General features: G+C 37.1%; 3 protein-coding genes across 17 annotated transcripts in view; 2 read left to right on the top strand and 1 right to left on the bottom strand.

The window, feature by feature from the left end:
- The window catches only part of mlphb (melanophilin b), a 37724-nt gene extending 33890 nt beyond the window's left edge, over positions 1-3834 (top strand). For 2 of the 3 annotated variants that reach the window (XM_018678631.2, XM_018678633.2), the window contains 2 exons: positions 461-555; positions 2541-3834. In XM_018678631.2, the coding sequence (XP_018534147.1) occupies positions 461-555; positions 2541-2567 (122 nt within the window). In that variant the 3' untranslated portion in view covers positions 2568-3834. The remainder of the gene's footprint in view (positions 1-460; positions 556-2540) is intronic. The other variant, XM_018678632.2, reaches the window with a different exon arrangement.
- A 4505-nt stretch (positions 3835-8339) lies between these two features.
- Positions 8340-11881, bottom strand: LOC108884627 (ras-related protein Rab-17). The gene is made up of 5 exons (XM_018678634.2): positions 11387-11881; positions 10515-10666; positions 10286-10411; positions 10103-10196; positions 8340-9655 (listed from the first exon to the last, which is right to left on the bottom strand). The coding sequence occupies exons 1-5, from the start codon at positions 11478-11480 to the stop codon at positions 9525-9527; spliced, it is 597 nt and encodes a 198-aa protein (XP_018534150.1). The 5' UTR covers positions 11481-11881; the 3' UTR covers positions 8340-9524.
- A 2262-nt stretch (positions 11882-14143) lies between these two features.
- lrrfip1a (leucine rich repeat (in FLII) interacting protein 1a) overlaps positions 14144-17654 on the top strand; it is a 45286-nt gene continuing 41775 nt past the window's right edge. For 7 of the 13 annotated variants that reach the window (XM_018678635.2, XM_051072858.1, XM_051072860.1 and 4 more), the window contains exon 1: positions 14148-14789. In XM_018678635.2, the coding sequence (XP_018534151.1) occupies positions 14700-14789 (90 nt within the window). In that variant the 5' untranslated portion in view covers positions 14148-14699. Of the gene's footprint in view, positions 14790-17654 lie in introns of all 13 variants that reach the window. The other 6 variants (XM_051072839.1, XM_051072863.1, XM_051072834.1 and 3 more) reach the window with 4 other exon arrangements.

The following is a 17654-nucleotide window of genomic DNA, read 5'->3' as shown; positions in this document are numbered from 1 at the left end:
TGCCCTTGAGCATGGTCCCCAGGGCCTCCTGACTGCCTCAAAACATCTTAACCTTGTTAAACTCCAAGAACATGATGATCTGCTTTGCAAACCAATGAACACTGTGTCCTATTGTTACAGCTTTAATTTTCCCAGCTGGAGAGAATACTCAAATTCTCAGGCATACTGTACTATAAATGGTAGGATATTTTTAGGCAGAATAGTGGTTATACACAAGATTTTCAGGGTATTAAATTATGTTTCATCCATAAATGTCGTCCACTGGGAAGTTCAAATGGGGCAGTTTGGAGTGCTACTGTAATTTGGTTATTATCATTTCTAAATCTCCACAGGCACCAGATTTGCTTCCAACTGAATTTCAAAGAAAACAGTAGTCTGACCTCCTAACTCTGCTTTTTTCTGATTAAAAAAAAGAGCCAGTAGAATATGGATGGACAAAGTAGTTGCTGTTTGTTTCCAGGCCAGGTGGACAGGTTTGTGAGGAACTCCCTCTACAGGGGCTCCCTGACGCAGAGGAACCCAGTGGCCAAGCCCAAGACCAGGGCAACCTGTGCGGTATGACCCCACTCTGTGGTGCTTGGTGCAATGAAGAGTTCAATTCCAAAATTACATAGCAACCATTAGAAAAAAGCTAGGTTGTTTTAAACCGGCTACTCTGTCTTAAACATGCTATGTGTGAAATTGATACCACTCTTATCTCTGTGTGTAGAGTGAAAAACCAGAGGCAGAGACTAAAACTGGATTTATACATCTGCTTTAAGGGGCTAGACCGAACCTACAGCAGTGCATGCACGGATTCTTAGGTTATGCCATAGGCTACAGTGTAGTTGACATACGCCTCCTTAAAAATATCACTAGTATTGGGACCATGGCATCAATAGACATCCCCATGTGGGGGCAGCAGCAACTGTGATTGTCCACATGTGTTTTCCCATGTTTTGATGCCAGGGTAGTTTGTTAAGTGAAAACAACATTAAGGAATTTAAAGAGGGATTCTCATTAGTCTTCTCCTTTTCTAACAAGGAAGTTACACTGCAAAGCTTTTGCTCTCTGTAGTTGTCACTCTATATGAATAAATGAACACAAACACAGCAAATGCATTGTGGTAGTCTCCTATTCAGTAATGATATAACAAAATAACGTTATAGGTTACTATAGGGGATATATAACACAACCAAGTTATGATAGAAACAGCTGAAATATCACCCTCAACTATAAATCTAAATCTATGCTGAGGTACCTACAGCTACAGCTACTCCCTTTAAGCCCTTGCATTGACTATAAATCCAGCTTTAACTTAGAATAAAGCCTGGTTCTGTAAATAATAGTAATAATAATAATAATAATAAATTGCCTTTAAGAAACTTTTTGTTTTTTTTCCAAATGAATCTAATGTTGGAAATGAACTCTTCATGTCTCAGTAACGCTGGGCTTCGCTGCCGCCTTCAGTTGGATCACATGGTGGCTGGATTCCAATCAGGCTTTGTGGCAGTTTGAAATAATTGTGTTTTCTTTTATTTTTGCTTCTTCCTGTTCAATCAAGGAATGTACAAATTATTTGCAATTCTTGCATAACTGATTTTTTTTTTAATTTTTCTATACTTGGGAGAGGTAAGGAATAAATCTACTTCTGAGCATTTTTATTAATAGTTGTATTTTTACACAAGCACTGACACTATTAATATGCACACATGCTTTGGTCTTTTATTTGGCTAATTTTCAATAAACCAGTGCATGGATCCTGCCAAGAGAATTGAGAACAATCGCAGGCTGAACTAGATGAGGAAAAATAATGACATAGTTAAGAATATGGCTGTTTACTCTGATCTTAGATACCCTACTGTGTTTTCTATCTATGGCAATTCAAAACACCTGTGTCTGTACTGCAAACATCTGGCTCAAGGGCTATCACTGTTTTGACTGCCAAGATTTCAAGGATTGAAATACTTAAAGTTAATGATAAAGATTTGAAATGCGGCCACACAGAATATTTCCATATTAATGTTTGTTCAATACTGAATAGTAACTTTTGGAATTCTTAAACTTTGATCAGTCTGGGAGCCAGATGCAACAAGCTATGTCCAGACATGGACTGAGTCTGGTCTATGAGAACTTTCACTTTTCTTTGATTATCACTGTTTGCTCAGTGCTCACACTTCATGCAACTCTTTACACAGCAGCAATATCTTTAAATGAAACTGTAGACAAAAACAAAAATATTTCATTTGCAGTTGATTTCTCTATTCCCTCTTGTGTGCTTTATATATAATCTTAATTTCCTTGTTAGTTTCTTTTCTTCCCCCCGAGTAATCATTCACAATCTCAATTCAAGTTTATAAGTTTCATAAGTTTATAAAGTTTAGCACTGACATTATAGACTTGCTGTCTGCAGTTCCTGTTCTCACTTAGTTTTTTGTTTCAGTTGCTATGAATGATTTCATGGCTAAAAATCAGTTAATTAAGCCAATCAAAGCATTTTGATTACCTGTTAATCAAACAGCCAGTCATTTCTCTCTCTGTCTGTCTGTTTCTCCCTGCAGAAACCTGTAATGACACAGGGCTCATGAGGAGGAGGCTGAGCATTATGTGACTGAGCAGCCGCTCATATGACCACATTTTGTCAGTTTATTACAGTTTATTATCAGTGGAATTCATTCTAATCTAATGAAAGAGTTTATTATTTGCATTTTAGTGCCTGTCAGCTGGAGTTGGGCTGCTTCAAGTTTTATTTAAAAATGCGTACTTTTGATATTATGTTATTTTACCATATTTATAGTACATAATTAGGTTACACATGATATGCACGAACATTACTATGTGTGCATGTTAGGGTTTACATATGATTTGTGTATTACTTTAAACGCATGTAAGTTGTTGCATAACACAAAGGCATTTACATTTGCCATGGTAATCTGATAAAATTAGCTGCTTATTTAAATTTTCAGTAAAAATGAAAACATGAAACAAAGTGAAAACTTTTCTAGATTATAAGCAACATGTTAAATGCTGCTTGCAGTTTTTCTTGTCAAGTAACAGTATGTTAACCAAATACCAATCAGTTTGAAATACTTTTATATTTTCTTAAACCAATTTTTTTATGCTTCCTGATGTTCATGTTAATATGGTTGCCTTTTTTTTTTTTAAACAAACCCTTGAAATTGGATATAAAATTGGAATTATGTAATATTAAGAACAAGAAGATTAACTGGTTACTTAAAGCTATATCAGCTACACATTAATAACATCTACACAAAAACTACTACTGCTTTTCTGTCTATTTATATCAATGAGAGATTTAAAGAAACATTACTTTTCTACTTCTGTATAATCAATATGTTTATATTTAACTCACATTTTAGTGTAGGTAATGAGGTATAATCAAATTGTAATTGAAAATGCTGCCAATATCATGACTTAGTAATTGTCCTTATATTTTGCAATAACACAATGCACAGAAATAGGAACTGTTTCTTTTTGCTAATTACCTCTATGATGTGAGGCCACAGTGTGGGACTGAATGATTTGATGAGGATGACAGTGTTATGAATCACATTCTATGGCCTCAGCTGTGACAGCTTTTCTTTGAATTAGTCACCCATCTGTAGTTTTAAAATTGCATTCTGTTTGATTTTGTTTTCTGTTACACTGTTTGAGATCATCACTTGTACTACTGAGAGAATTCAACCACTCTGGTGCCAACACTGAGGTGCTTAGATTTTTCTAAATTTCTGCTTAACAGATTGTTTCAAGCCTCTGGATAATTATATGTCTAATGCCAATTATGCAATATCATGTTTTGTCTCATTAGACTTATTAAATTATTTACAATGCAAACTTTATTTTTTTTCATTTCAGCCAAGTTTGTGACCATATAAATGTTACATCAAACACCATATAGTTCTCAAGTACAACTGTTTTGCCTTTGCTGCCGCTCCCTGCAGGAGATCTGCATTATCTCACCATAACTTCAACAAATCAATGCATTTGTTGTTGATACATGTGTCTACATCTTCATACAGCAATCACTTGCCAATTATGGTGGCATGACAGTCCAGTTGTTTCCTTGATTCCATAGGAAACACTGGATCAGCGTGCACTGGAACAAAGCTTTCAAGGTTCTTAACACAAGCTCTTAGGACATGGAACACTGCACGAAAGCTATTCCAAAATACACATATATTAAAGTAGGAATATACAACATTTCACAAAGTTGGGATAAAATATAATATTTTTTACCTCTTCTCATTAAATGATTGTGACAATGTGATTTATTCTTGATGGATAAAGTCTATATCATCTCAAAACAAAATTGGTAACTGGGACTCAGTATGTAATCACTGCACCTGGTCAAAGGTGATTACTGATGTGTATAAATAGGAATAAAAAGAGGAATGTGTCTGGAAAAAAATTATTCCAACTTTATGGGCAACAGTGTATTAGGCATTAGACTCCTAGCAGTGAATAAAGCCTTAATAATTAGGATATTGTAAATTACCATGTTCTTTGTTACAGTAGCCAACAAACCTCAAAATACAAGATATCTTCTAGTTAATTTTTTTTGTTTGAAAATCAACTGGTGAACTGTTGTGCGTTTGCAAATCACAACAGTATGCTGGAAAGAACATTTTGGATTTTGTGGTTCTGTTGGAGCACTGTAACAAAAATCAGTAGGTCCGATTGCAAAAGGTACATTTATTGATCAAAAGCGATAATTCTCCAACTGTAAGTCACGTGTATTGTTAGAGCGGTACATATTCTTCTTGAGGGGTGGGTGACATCAGCATATCAACATATTGCCGCCCCTCCAGCTGGAATATAAAGAGACGATGAAACAACTGATACACCAACACCTCAGAGTGCATCATCCTTATAGTGCAGGTGAGAACTCAATCAGGGATGACACTTTCATTGTCTGTTAGTCTCATATAGATAACTGCTGTTATCCAGTCATTGGGATTCATAATGTGTTGTTGATTCACCCTACAGGAAGAGGAGGAGTTGTTCTAGTCAAGTCGTCATTCCTGCACCTGCTCAGCTCCTGTGGCTTCTACTGGGAGATAGTGGAGAAGCCAGTGAAGTTTGACTCTCCAGCTCAACCATCCTACAGTAATTAATTTTTTTCCTAACAGTAAGTCTTTGTATTTGTTCAGTATTCCTGTGATGCTTTTCAGTGAGTTGCAAAACCAGGTCATGTATTCTTGTATTCCTCAGAGCAAATGTAATACAACCGTGAATACAAGGCACAGTTGAGCCAGAAAGTCAATTCAAACAGTCTGATGAGATTAAGGGCAAAAAAAAAACTCTTAGAAATTTGTGCTTAGGCATTTAAAGTGATTTTTGAAGGATTGATAGAAAATCCAGACTACAAGATGTGCATGTTATTTTATCCCTAATCCTTGTTCTGTGTCTCCACCAACACATTCTCTGACACAATTTTCTCATCTCTGCTGCAATTTTCAAACAATAGCAAATTAGCCATGGCGTTCATTTAGAGGCCACTGTGTCAGCGATGTGGTCAATGACAGAAAATTATAGTGTACTAAAATTAAAGTGTACTAAAATGAAAAACAGGCAGCTTTATGATTTCCAGTGATCTGTTTTTGTCACAGACATTAATGCCTGCTGTGGAAATGAATGTCTTTTTGCTTAGGGAATTCAAAATGAAATTTTCTTCAGACAGCACAAGTTCAGTCCAGTAACCATATTTATTCTGTGGCAGGGCTGATGGTATTCAGTATCAGCTCCAATGGACCTTGACACGTATGCTGGGCTTGATTTTTGTTTTTTGCTCCAGGTCAAGCTGCAATGAGGGTGCGTGCAATACTCTGTGCTGTCCTGCTGCTGCTGAGTCAAGCTCTAAGTGGTTCTCATCAAGAAGGTTCCATAATTATCAGAAGTATGTGATCCTTAACTAATGATCAAATTATATAGATGCCAAACAAGCTCAAAATTAGATAGATAAATAAGAATAGAATAGAACAACTTTATTATCTGCCACACAGCAGCTCTTTGACATGGCTCAAATAAAATGCAGACAAATTTTCATTCTTTTATTTTATATTATTATTATATAACAATGAAAATGTGACATAATCTAATGCAATTTTAAAATTCATCACATTATAATGAAAAGCTATTTTATACTGCTTTTTTTCACCTTACTAGAATTAATTGCCAACCATTTTTATTTTTCAAAATGTACTTTTTCCAGTCTTTTTAAAAAATTCTATTCAATTGCATTATTTTGTCCATTTTACAATTACTGATTTATTTATGTAATAAAATGTCCACTGGGGAGATGGTATTATCAATGATAAAATGCTGGAATAACATATACAGTATAACGACCTGCAATAAATAAAAAATATTGTGAAATTAAAATGAATGATTAAAGAAATACCACTTCATAATAATTAGCAGAGTTTTTTAGATAATTATTTCAGAATTTAAGGGTCATATTATACATTTTGTTTGTATTTGCTTAAATTATTATTCATTTCATAATGTCTTATTTATTATTTAATTCTGTACATTTTGTGTCGCCATACATTTAAACCTACGCTCTTAGTTTTTAATACAAAAACAGATAGCCCTACTGAAGCGTTTTCAGTCCAGTGAGAAAACACATTTCTTTTCTCTGCTATTGTTTTGGGATGGAGGCAGAAACCTTAGACAATATTTGCATGAAGTGAAGTAACAAACAATTAACTCTGTTTGTACAAGAGTTTTGATTGTTAAAAGGTGACTGCAATGGTTGGCTGACCATTGACCATTGCTGGTTTAGCACATAAGGCAACTTACACATGATGAAATCTGGGGTTTGTTTCCTCTTTTCATGTCTCTTTTAATTCGTGTTGCTCAGATCCAGACATTGATGCCTCCTGGTATACAGGCAGAGGGATCAGACCAGTGGGGAGATTTGGCCGAAAAGTCGCGAAGAGAAATGAGCATCTGGTTTTTGTCACAGCCAGAGTTTACAGACCAACAGCTGACAGTGACAGCAATGTTTGGATCACACATTGAAAAAGTTCTGGATGATTTGATGTCTGTTGTGTTCTCATTTCCTGTCCATTTCTTGTCCTTAGTAAGTCCTGGAAAGGGGTTTATATGCAAATTAACTACATGTATGAATAACATGACAGAATAAAGTCAGAATGAAATGTTACATATGAGTTTTTTTGTTTGAAACTCTAATGATCAAGAGCAACTCCACACTTGATGTAGCAAGAGGAAAACTATTGCTGTGCTGCCATCTATGGGTTAAAAGGTTTGTTGTTTGTTACAAGGTCTGTAGCACCTGTGACTCCAGTGACAGTTGCTCAAGAGTTGCATACACTGAGAAAGGTCTTCCGCTTTCTGCACAGCTCATGAGTGTTCGCGTCTGTGTCTACCCGGGCTGGAAAATTCCCCACACAAATTAATGGCACAAAAATGATGCACTGATACGCAATGTTCATTGAACCTAAAGGCTCAAATTATTATAATCTCTGAATGAACACTGAACAAAATCCCTTGTTTTGTTGTGTCTTTTGTAATTGCTGTATATGGAAAAGTCTTTACAGTTCAGAGGACATCACAAGCAATTTCAAGAGTGGCCACTATACCAATAGGTAACATGGCTGTATGACAAGAACTGGATGCTTAGATGACAACCACTCACTTGAATGAAAATTTCTGGCTTAGCACATAAGGCAACAGAAATGCAAACTGATAATGGAGAATATTATTTTTCTAGAACACCTTTTTCTGTCCTTTTATGTATGTAAAGTTTTGACCAAGTACCTTATTCTAATTATCAAAAATATATATATTCCCTACGAAGAAACAGTCATTGTGAGACAGGCTGAGGCTAACTAAAGACTAGTAGCTAAAACTTGACATTACTTTATTTTCAACAATCATGTCATACTGAAATTCAGACATATTAATCTAATTAATAAACATGCGTAAAAATCATCAGCAAACCCCCAGCTAATGGTAATCAGTTGACAGTAAATATGCCAGCACATCAGCTTGTTGCTGCTAACTCAGCCAAACCTGTCAGTTGCATGGCCCTCATCACTACATTGCACAGCTGTTCCTTGTCTTGGCTGTAATGCAGAGGTTATGGCAGAACATGTAACAAGCAGTAGAATCCAAGCAGGATTATTATCCAGGGTGCAGTTAGTCTTAAAGCAATTTTCGTGTTTAGCTTTGCTTTCCAATCCCTTTGTGTGCCAAAGGCTTGTGATATCACTGTAAAGCACTTCATAACTTTTGTGTACCAAAAAAGTTTCTATTCAATTTAGTCAATAATAGGTCATCAGTGACCTTATTTATGTTTTAAATGATTAACAGGCTCCAGTTCTTTATTGTTTTTATTTTAATTCTATTCATAGCTTTGATTGAGCGCATTCAAGAGGTTTACACAACATCCGCAAAATCTGAGACTGCAGAACTACGAGTTTTTATTTTCTCAAGATTTATATACTCATAATAACAACCAAACCATCTCTATTTTATTCTTACTGCATTTCATCTTCTCATGAGGCAAGAGGAGTGCCTTTGTTTCTGTGAGGCATTTGATCCAAACAAGGACCAGCAGCCCCCCTGGCCCCACAGAAGCTTGGTTCCAATCAGTGCAATAAAGGCCCTTTTCAATGACAATTTATCATCTAAGATTTCAGACATGTTTTAAGTCACTAAGTAAGTAAAAAGTGCCACGCTTGGAGCCATACTGCACAGAAAAATGAAAACATGAGAGGATATTCTGCCAAGAGCAAGTGACTGAGAAAAATCTCTTAGTATGGGAGCTTCAGGAGGACAAATGTGTTATTTATGATTTTTCTTATCATGCAAAATTAGTTTTATCTACAGCAGATTTACACATCTTTATGCCAGAGAAAAAAAAAAATACATTTAAGCACACGTAACAAAGCACACAACAGCAACACTTCCTGGTCTATGGAGCATATACAGAAGAACTGGTGCAGCACATTAAAAATGGAGACATTAATTGTGTGCTTTTTAACGTGTTGTATCTCTTTTTTTTCTTTTTTTTTTTTTCGAGCCATAGTATTTTGCAGGTTAAGCTTTTTTTTTGGTACTTACAGTACCCACCCACTCAGGTTAAAATGAAATCCTGTCTGTCTATTGTTGCACAGTGAAAATCCATGCAAAATTTAGACAGTTAAATACAGTAAAAAATACTTTTGTAGATACACTGCATGGGGGTAATTGGTGTCATTTCAGTATCTGGCATGGACAGAGACTGACAGGATTTATAGGGTACAGTCTACAATACATGTAGGGTATAACCCTTAGCATAATAACTTAAAGCCTCAATTAATGTGGAGTAAAACAACCTGAAATGTGATTAATCTTTTCACCAAAATGTACAGTACAGGATAAATACAGTGATGTGTAATATTTAAAAAAAAGGCAGATGGCCACAGCTGACCAAAGTGTTACCTGGCACAGCTTTAAAATTACTAAGACAAACAGAGAAATGAGACAGGCAGTAATAGGACCGACAGTCACAGAGGTTAGGGCCCGACTTTGCAGCAGGATGCAAAAGGAGTGAATGTGTCTCTATGGTGCAGATCAACAAGTGGTGCCTCCCGCCACTCTGACAGACGTCCCTGCTGTGCTCCAATACACTTGTACACTCTGTGGGCTGAATCATAGTTCTGTTACCAAAGATATCACATTCACAGTTGTATTATACAGGAACATGCAAACATTTTAGAGGCCAAGTGTTTATGCAGTGAAAGAAAACTGGCACATTGGATAGACTTAGACAGTATTTTATAATTTTTTAACTGCCAACACATGTCAGATTGACAGTTACAATGAAGTAGTCTACATTTGCTTTGGTATCTACTGCCCACTAGTGGTAAATGTGTGGCCCGTCTTTAAACTTGGGACCTTTGTTCCCAAAGGTTTCCTTTGTAAGATCAGGAGACCTTAACAATAATCTTAACCTTTATGGTCTATATTATTTGAAAGCATTTGATTGGTGGGACTTACTGGGGCAAAACACAGCTTATGAGCAAACATGGGAGGCCGAACTCAATGAGTCCCAAAACAGCTTTTTTGTAAATTCTATAACACATTTACTTACCTATAGCTAGCAGCAACTCACTAACTTGATCCCCTGCCAGGGCTGATGTCTCTGTAAAGGATAAATCCCTGTCATTGGCCAGAGCCTGTCCTTCCTGTATGATGACAAAGAACTCAGAAATTGTTTGTTGACTATACTAAGTGAGAATTGACTGTATTAAGCTATCATATTTTATGTCTGTACCTGCACTGAGACTTGCCTATCCTGAGCGAGATCTCCCTTGTTGCCCACCAGCCACATGACAGTAGATCCTGGGGTGTACTGTTTCTCAAGCTCTTTGAGCCACACTTGAGCTCTGATAAATGTTTCCTGTTGTGACACAAGCATACATAAGTATTACGCAGTGGTACATACACTGGCCAAGATAAGCCAAGGTTAGTCATTTCTGTGTCCATGTGTTTGTTCATTTTACCCTTTTGCTGATATCATAGACCAAGAGTGCAGCATGGGCTCCCCTGTAGTAAAGCGGAGTGACACTGTGGTATTTTTCTTGCCCTGCCGTGTCCCATATCTCAAAGCGAAGAGTAACGTCACTCAGATGCACCACCCGGGTAAGGTAGGCACCTGGAGGGGCAGATGGCAAAATGACAATAGAGGAGATCAATTTATTCTCCAGTGAGTCTTTAGAAATGTGTCCTGACTAGATCATATTTGCCATTTTTGGGCATCAGCACATCAGGAGGTATGTGGCATGTCACAACTAGATCAAACTATGATGAATTACATTACTTTTGATAACATTAAAGTTTGACATTTTACAAAATACTTCACTGGAGTTATGTATGTATGATTCACTCTCATGTATGTATGTTATTTAGGCCTACAGAGCTACAGCCCAGAGACGATTAGCCTAGCTTAGCATCTACACCTTTAAAGCAAACATGCTTTATTAGCTAACATGCTGTTTTTGGTTTGTTTAATTGTACAAAAATTAAGAATATAAATGGCCACTGTGCTTAGCCAAAAAATAATCAAGCACATAAATTTCTGTAAAACCACAACTCAAAATTTTTGTACAGACTAAATAAATGAGATAGCATGTTGACTAATAAATTTGGAGGTGCTAAAAAGGTGGATTTTGTTTTACCTTTGGATAAAGCCACGTTAGCTACTAATAACTCAATAACTAGTCTCCATAAAAGAGCACATAAGCACATTTCACAAAATGTCAAACAATTTCTTCAAGGTAAATCTTTAACTTAACTATCAGGACTTTTCAGTGTTAATAAATGTGATGTGTGATTGAACCACTTCTGTCCACAACTTCAACCATCATGAACTCACAGCCTACAGTAGGTGTTGTACTCCTGAACTCATCTTTGCCAAATCGCAGCGCCAAACTTGACTTTCCCACACCAGAACTTCCCAGAAGTACCATCTTAACCCTGAGGGTCTGCACCGGTCTACGTGAAGTGTCACTGCGGAGCCTGAGGTCCTCCTGGCGCCCTTGGGAGATTCTCCCCCATGAAAAGATATATTTAACTGGAAACAGCACGACGACGCAGGTGGACAAGATAGAGAGAGTCCAGCAAAGTCCTTTAGTCCTGATCCTGTAGGAGTTTATTCCCCTGTTAAGAAAAAATAGCTACTCCAAACTGTACAGAGGGGTTAATGCTTCTTCTTTGCTGTAAGAGTCTGTTACTGTGCCAGCTTCCTCACCTTGTTGTAAAAGAAAATAGAAGTAAAACCAAAGTCCAGTCTTAACTTGTAGAAAGCACACAACATATTTTCACTTCCTTGTATAAACCCACAACTGAGCCATAAAACTTTCCAGCCAATTGTAAGCTAACAATCATATGCATTCTTAACTATTTCTACTCATCACACCCCACACATGATGATTTTAACAGTAAAGTTGTTTGTCATATTTCTTGTTAGTGGCACTAAACTAGATTTCTGAATATGCAAACAGAAACTGAAAAGGTTATGGGAAATTTTGGTCCTTTTCCAAAGTTTGGTGTCGTTTCCCTTCTACTCAGCAATTTTAATTCAAATGTTACATTACAGATACAAACAGAAGCTGTGGTCTGAGTCTTTCTAATACACTTTCAAACATCTCATAATGAAAAACAAGTCATTTTCAAACAAGCATTACTTCACACAGCATGATCTCAGCATTAATTCCCTGTATCAACATATACCGCTAATTATTTATTTATGGAGAATAGAATTTACACACAGAAGTAATTTCCCTTTATTCATATGCATACTGTGTATCATGGGCTACACAGGGATTTACACAGGCTGCAGTTGGCTTGGTTTATTCCTGCATGTCTCTTTGCATGACACTGTATCACCACATGGGGGCAGCATTGCATATATTACAGCCTTGCTGTAACAGTAAAGCATCAGGCCTCACAGTCACAGATTAAACCCATTCTTTAATTTTCTTTTGTGATTTTTATTTATTTATTTACTTATTTATTTTATGATTTTCCAACAAAAATCATAGGAATTCCTAACAATTATTTAACGATTTGTAGAAAACTACAATCGCCCCTATAAGCACCACAAGTGCTAAATAGAATTATTCACCAACCACAATATATTAGTCATAATATAATATGTTTAACTGTATAAAAGCTATAACATGTGTCCTGTTATGGTCATGTGTGATTCAGCCTCATCTAAATAAAAAAAGTTGTGTTCCTGTTACAAAACTAAGAAAATTATGTATAAATTATGAAAAAATAAGAAACATAACCCAGTGAACAATAGGTAAACCGCATGTGTATGTTCCTGAACCCCACATTCCTTGACTTGACAGTATTGGTATGACATTAGACTTTAATGACTGTAAAAATATCACAGGAAAAGTTTCTATACACCATAGGAGTTCCAAATGATACCACAAGATATCAATATATCTCATGAGGTCATTATATAAACTCATCCCTGGCTATTCTAGACACACTACACTGTACTATTACATCAAGATTATGGGATCTACATTGTGTTTGACTGCCAGTATGAAGCCATTCTAAACTAGGGTCTTGTCTGTCTCTTTAAGAAACACAAGACTGTTTTTAGAGCTAGTTGGTCATCAGTAAAAATAGCAGAGGGAGTGTGAGAGAGTGTGATAGCCCATGAGGTTTCTGGTTGAAACTGAGCCCCTGAACATGTATGGAGTCCCAGTCCAGAGGTTGATGCTGCATTCAAATGGTCTGCGTAAAATCCTGACCCTGAAATTTCACACACTCATTGTGTATGTCAGATGTTGAGAAAAAAACTGATTCACACTTTGATCAGTCATTTCCCTTGTTCCACTTTGTTGGAGGTGAAGTGAAAAACTTACAGGCAACTGACATGTAGCTAATTGGAATTGTAAAACTATTAAGAGCAGACATGAAGCTTGTATTATGAAATGTAGACTTTGAACATGCCTACATTGACTTCAGTTTTCAAAAAAGATCCTTTCTGGACACACTCTCTGTAGAGATCACAGACAAGTGCACACACTGTAGTATTAATTCATTTGCCAAAAATAATAAGCTATTCATGGCAATGGCATTGATGATGTTTTATATAGCACCATATAGTTAGCCTACACCTAAAACAACTTTAACCTTTTTTCTTTCTTTTTTTTTTTTACCATACTTTGTCATAGCATTTTATGGACATTACAACTTTTCCAGTAAACACTGACACAGAGACAATAGAATATGATATATATATATATATATATATATATTGACAGTTAGGTTTAGTTTTGTGTTCTGCACCACAGCAATATTACTATTATGACCTATAGCAGGCATTGCTGTGGTTTTGCTATTTAATCATTCAATGAATTGTTACCATTACAAATGTGTGTAAGAGCAGGTCGTATCAATATCACCTTAAGAAAAACGTTCATTGCTCTCGAGGTCAAATCTTAATCTTAAAAGTTCAATGGAAGGGTAGAAATTATTCATTACTTTGTAGGAAGTATCGTTTGATGAAGAACTTCGTTTTTCCTCCTTTTCCATTGCGAGTCATTGTCGACATGACCTGTGTTACTTTACAGTAAGCTGTATATCCGACAACACGTGAAAGCAGCTTGACTGAGTACAGGCTTTGAAGTTCGTGAATGTGACAGGTTCGACTCTGTGAATTCGTCAGGTAGTAGAGTCATGTAGCTGTTAAGATAAAAAATAAAACAGTTATCAAACATTTTAATTGTAGTTTTGTTCTACAATTGATGTTTCTTTTTTGTGTCGGTGATTGTTTTATTGTCATACAGTGACAGAGGGGGATGAACGCGGTTTAATAGGACAGTGTGGAGCTGCAGTGAACGTCTCTGACTGAATACGATTGTAAACGCACCAGAAACGCACGTGGGGCAGATGCTGGTAGTCACTGACACAGTTTGAGCCAGACTTCGTCGCGAGTTCGTGCGTCGTTACAGGAAGAAGTGTCAAAACGGATGTATGGCAATGACCCATGTTGTGAACGAGACCAGCCACGGTTTGTCTCTCCTCGTCGCGTTTAGCTTGACATTTTAGCGACACATGAGACCCACTAGCCACAGCTACCGCTCTGTTGGGATTATTCGGTACGCTGTTTGACCGCGAGAGTGACTTTATCTACGGCGAGTGGATAACTGCTCTGAGAAAACATGGGGACTCAAGGCACAGGACGGAAAAGATCTACCAAGAAGGAGAGGTCGACGGCAGAGGATGATGCCCTAAATCTCATAGCGAGAGAGGTGAGCGGAAAAATTGTCAAACGTCGATTAAACCCCATCTTGTAAGGTCTTAAATGAGTGACGGAGAAGCCCTTGAAGTAGTCTTTCACCTCAGCCGCCCCAAAGACCCATATTTCACAACCCTGTGGAACATATGACCCCAACACTTACATGTTTCTTGACGGCTAGTGCCGATATTTTTTTCTATAAAAAAAAGAAAAAAAGAAACTCGTAAGCAAATGATAATAAAATAATAAACAAATAGTAAGAATACCAGTTTACAGAGTGATTTAATACCTTTCAGACAACTCCTGGTGCTGTTGATACCGTATGAAAATTAAGTTGTAGAGACTTTAAACATGCTTGATATACAATAGGTAAAAATATTTTAACATTGCATGGTAACATGGCTGCAAGTAAGGTGTGTTTCGAAATCTCTTTTTTGGTTGGCTCGTTTATCCAACGCCTTAGACCTTGTACGACGAAAGCATTTAATTCACAGGGTGAAGAAGAAAAGCTTTCCTGTGAACGGGCGCGCATCCATGGGACAATAAAGTAACTTGCACAGACTAGATTGCTTCCAGACATGTAGTGTTTTTCTGATATGTGAAAATAGGAAAGAAAAACAGCCCTAGCCAATTGATATAAACGTAATCAAACAAATACATCAGTGAATTCATTGTGCAAAGAAAATTAGATTTTATCTTCTAGATGTGATCTAGCCGGTTAGTATCCTCCTTGATAAGATGAGGTTGTCAAATAAATTACTTGGATGTTTTACATACATTTAATTTTGGTTATTATAATCATTGTTTTACTGTACAGAAAGATCCATTTATGCTCCAGACTGCATGACAGACTCAAAAACATGACCCACAGCAGATTAAAATGGTTTACTGTACTAAAGGATAAGCCTTTCATGTGCTAACCTGCAGGAATTATCAGGCTACCCCTTCAATAATGCAAGTCTGGAGTTGGCAGCAGCAGCACTCTGTTGTTTCTAACAGGTGGTGAAGTCATGTTGTGACACGTTTACACTGTTTCAAGGCTTCTAATCTCTTTATTATGATGAGTCTAGTGTAGGATAAATTGATGTTTTGTGGCAGGTATGATGCCTAGTGTGTCTTTGGAAGTTAAGTCACCCTGTATGAAGTGTGAAACAGTGCACGCTTTTGTCTGCGCTTGTGTCCCTGAGGTGTAAAACATTTCAGTGTTATCTCAAAGTAACTGATTACAAAAAAACAAGACAAAACCAGACCTTTAACACAGTGAAGCAACATTTTGCTTCTGTCTTTGAATCGTATTTGTGAAATACTGAACAATGAATGTTATATTTATTATTTTTCCCTGCCAAAAATGTAATTCGATATTTTTCCGTGTAGATTCTGCTGCCTGTTACCCAGCACAATTTGTGATTTGCTTGTTGTGAGGTGGTGAGCAGTTTTGCCAAGCTTGCTTCAGTTGGGAGGAAGTCGGGTCTGTGCTAACCCAACCCGGATGTTTCAGCAAATTTGCATATTACTTTTAACTGACATGCACATGCTCTATAGTCATCACATAGCTGCCAATGGCCATGTTAACAGTGTTAAACGCTGCAGAGGTCTGGCTGTCTGAATGTTATCTTCTCTTAGCTGCTTAGCTGACTGTTTACATTGCAGTAGTGTGTCTGAGGTTGCACATTCCTCTAGCTGGTAATAATTTCTTGTTGTAATGTATTGGGAGTGGCAGGAATGTCACCTGGCTGAGGTTTGAGGAGATTAGGAGTTTGACAGAGCTCTGGCACAGTCAGTCTGCAGCAGCAGGAAATACACAATATCTTCAAATAGGAGATCCCCTTTGATGGATGAATCCTTGTGTGGTAGTGAGCCACAACTCCCAACAATAAAGCAGTAATTGATGCAAGTTTTCTGTCACATCTGTGCAACAAAGAGAAAGTCTGTGCCTTTAAGTAGCCTAGGGGTCAAGTCCCTCACTGGCAGTCCAGTGACAGGATGGTATGTCAGCCCTGATGAGTTGGCCCATTCTGAAAAAGAGTTTTAAAAATAGATGCTCCTGAAAGATCAGCTGTTGCTGCACCCCAGTTTTAGATTGGGTCTGTGGGTGGGGGATGGGAGTGGAGGAGGAGGAGGGGGCTGTGGCTCACCAACTGGCTATCCCGTCTGCATTAAAATGGACATTCTGCATGGAATTGATAGGCATTGTTTCAGCAAGTTAGTCTGTACAGTAGAAAGGGTTGTGAAAAGTTTTGGTCCATTGGTATCACATTGCTGTACATTTCTCTACTGAAACTGCTAATACTGTAAACCTGACTAACAGTGGACCAAATGGGACAAGACCACACAGCAGGAAAGAATATCACCACCAAATACCAGAGTGTTAATAATGCTGTATTTTAGGGAGTTGGTTTCCTTCATCTGTCAAACAGTTTGGATCCAGTTGTAAACATTCATTTGTACGGCAGTGCAGGGATGGCACGCTGTAGATAAGCCTCACAACTTTTAAATGGTTCAGAATGTGAAAAAGTTGGGCAGGGTTTGTGTTTAAGCTGTTGCTACATTACAATGATTGACTGTGGAAATCATTATTCAGGTTTTGATTTTTATAATGGAAGATGACATTTAATACAGTTAATCTGACCTGTTCTGCAGCATTACATGTCATCCATCAGTTTCATCCGACTGTGTAAAATTTAGTCCTGTTTTATGACAAATTGAGGTAAGCTAAGGGACATACTTTACAATCTAATTTCTCTCTAGACCTAATGAACTAATAACAATGTGAAAATGCAACAGTAGTTTTTTCACAGCAGACACTGTGATTCAGTTGTGTTTCAGTAGGCAAGCTTTGGTGTCACTAATAAAATGAATGATGATTGTTTTCCATGCA

This window comes from Lates calcarifer, linkage group LG1 (genome assembly GCF_001640805.2).
Source record: "Lates calcarifer isolate ASB-BC8 linkage group LG1, TLL_Latcal_v3, whole genome shotgun sequence".
NCBI lineage: Eukaryota > Metazoa > Chordata > Actinopteri > Centropomidae > Lates > Lates calcarifer.
This window is presented reverse-complemented; position numbering and strand designations above follow the sequence as displayed.

What these genes read in the sequence shown, in the direction of transcription:
- LOC108884627 (XM_018678634.2), bottom strand. Translation starts at nt 11,480, where the DNA reads ATGGTACTTCTGGGAAGTTCTGGTGTGGGAAAGTCAAGTTTGGCGCTG. An exon ending in TACAACACCTACTGTAGGCT is followed by an intron (nt 10,667 to 11,386) that starts GTGAGTTCATGA and finishes CTGCCCCTCCAG; the next exon opens with GTGCCTACCTTACCCGGGTG. An exon ending in TCTATGATATCAGCAAAAGG is followed by an intron (nt 10,412 to 10,514) that starts GTAAAATGAACA and finishes GTGTCACAACAG; the next exon opens with GAAACATTTATCAGAGCTCA.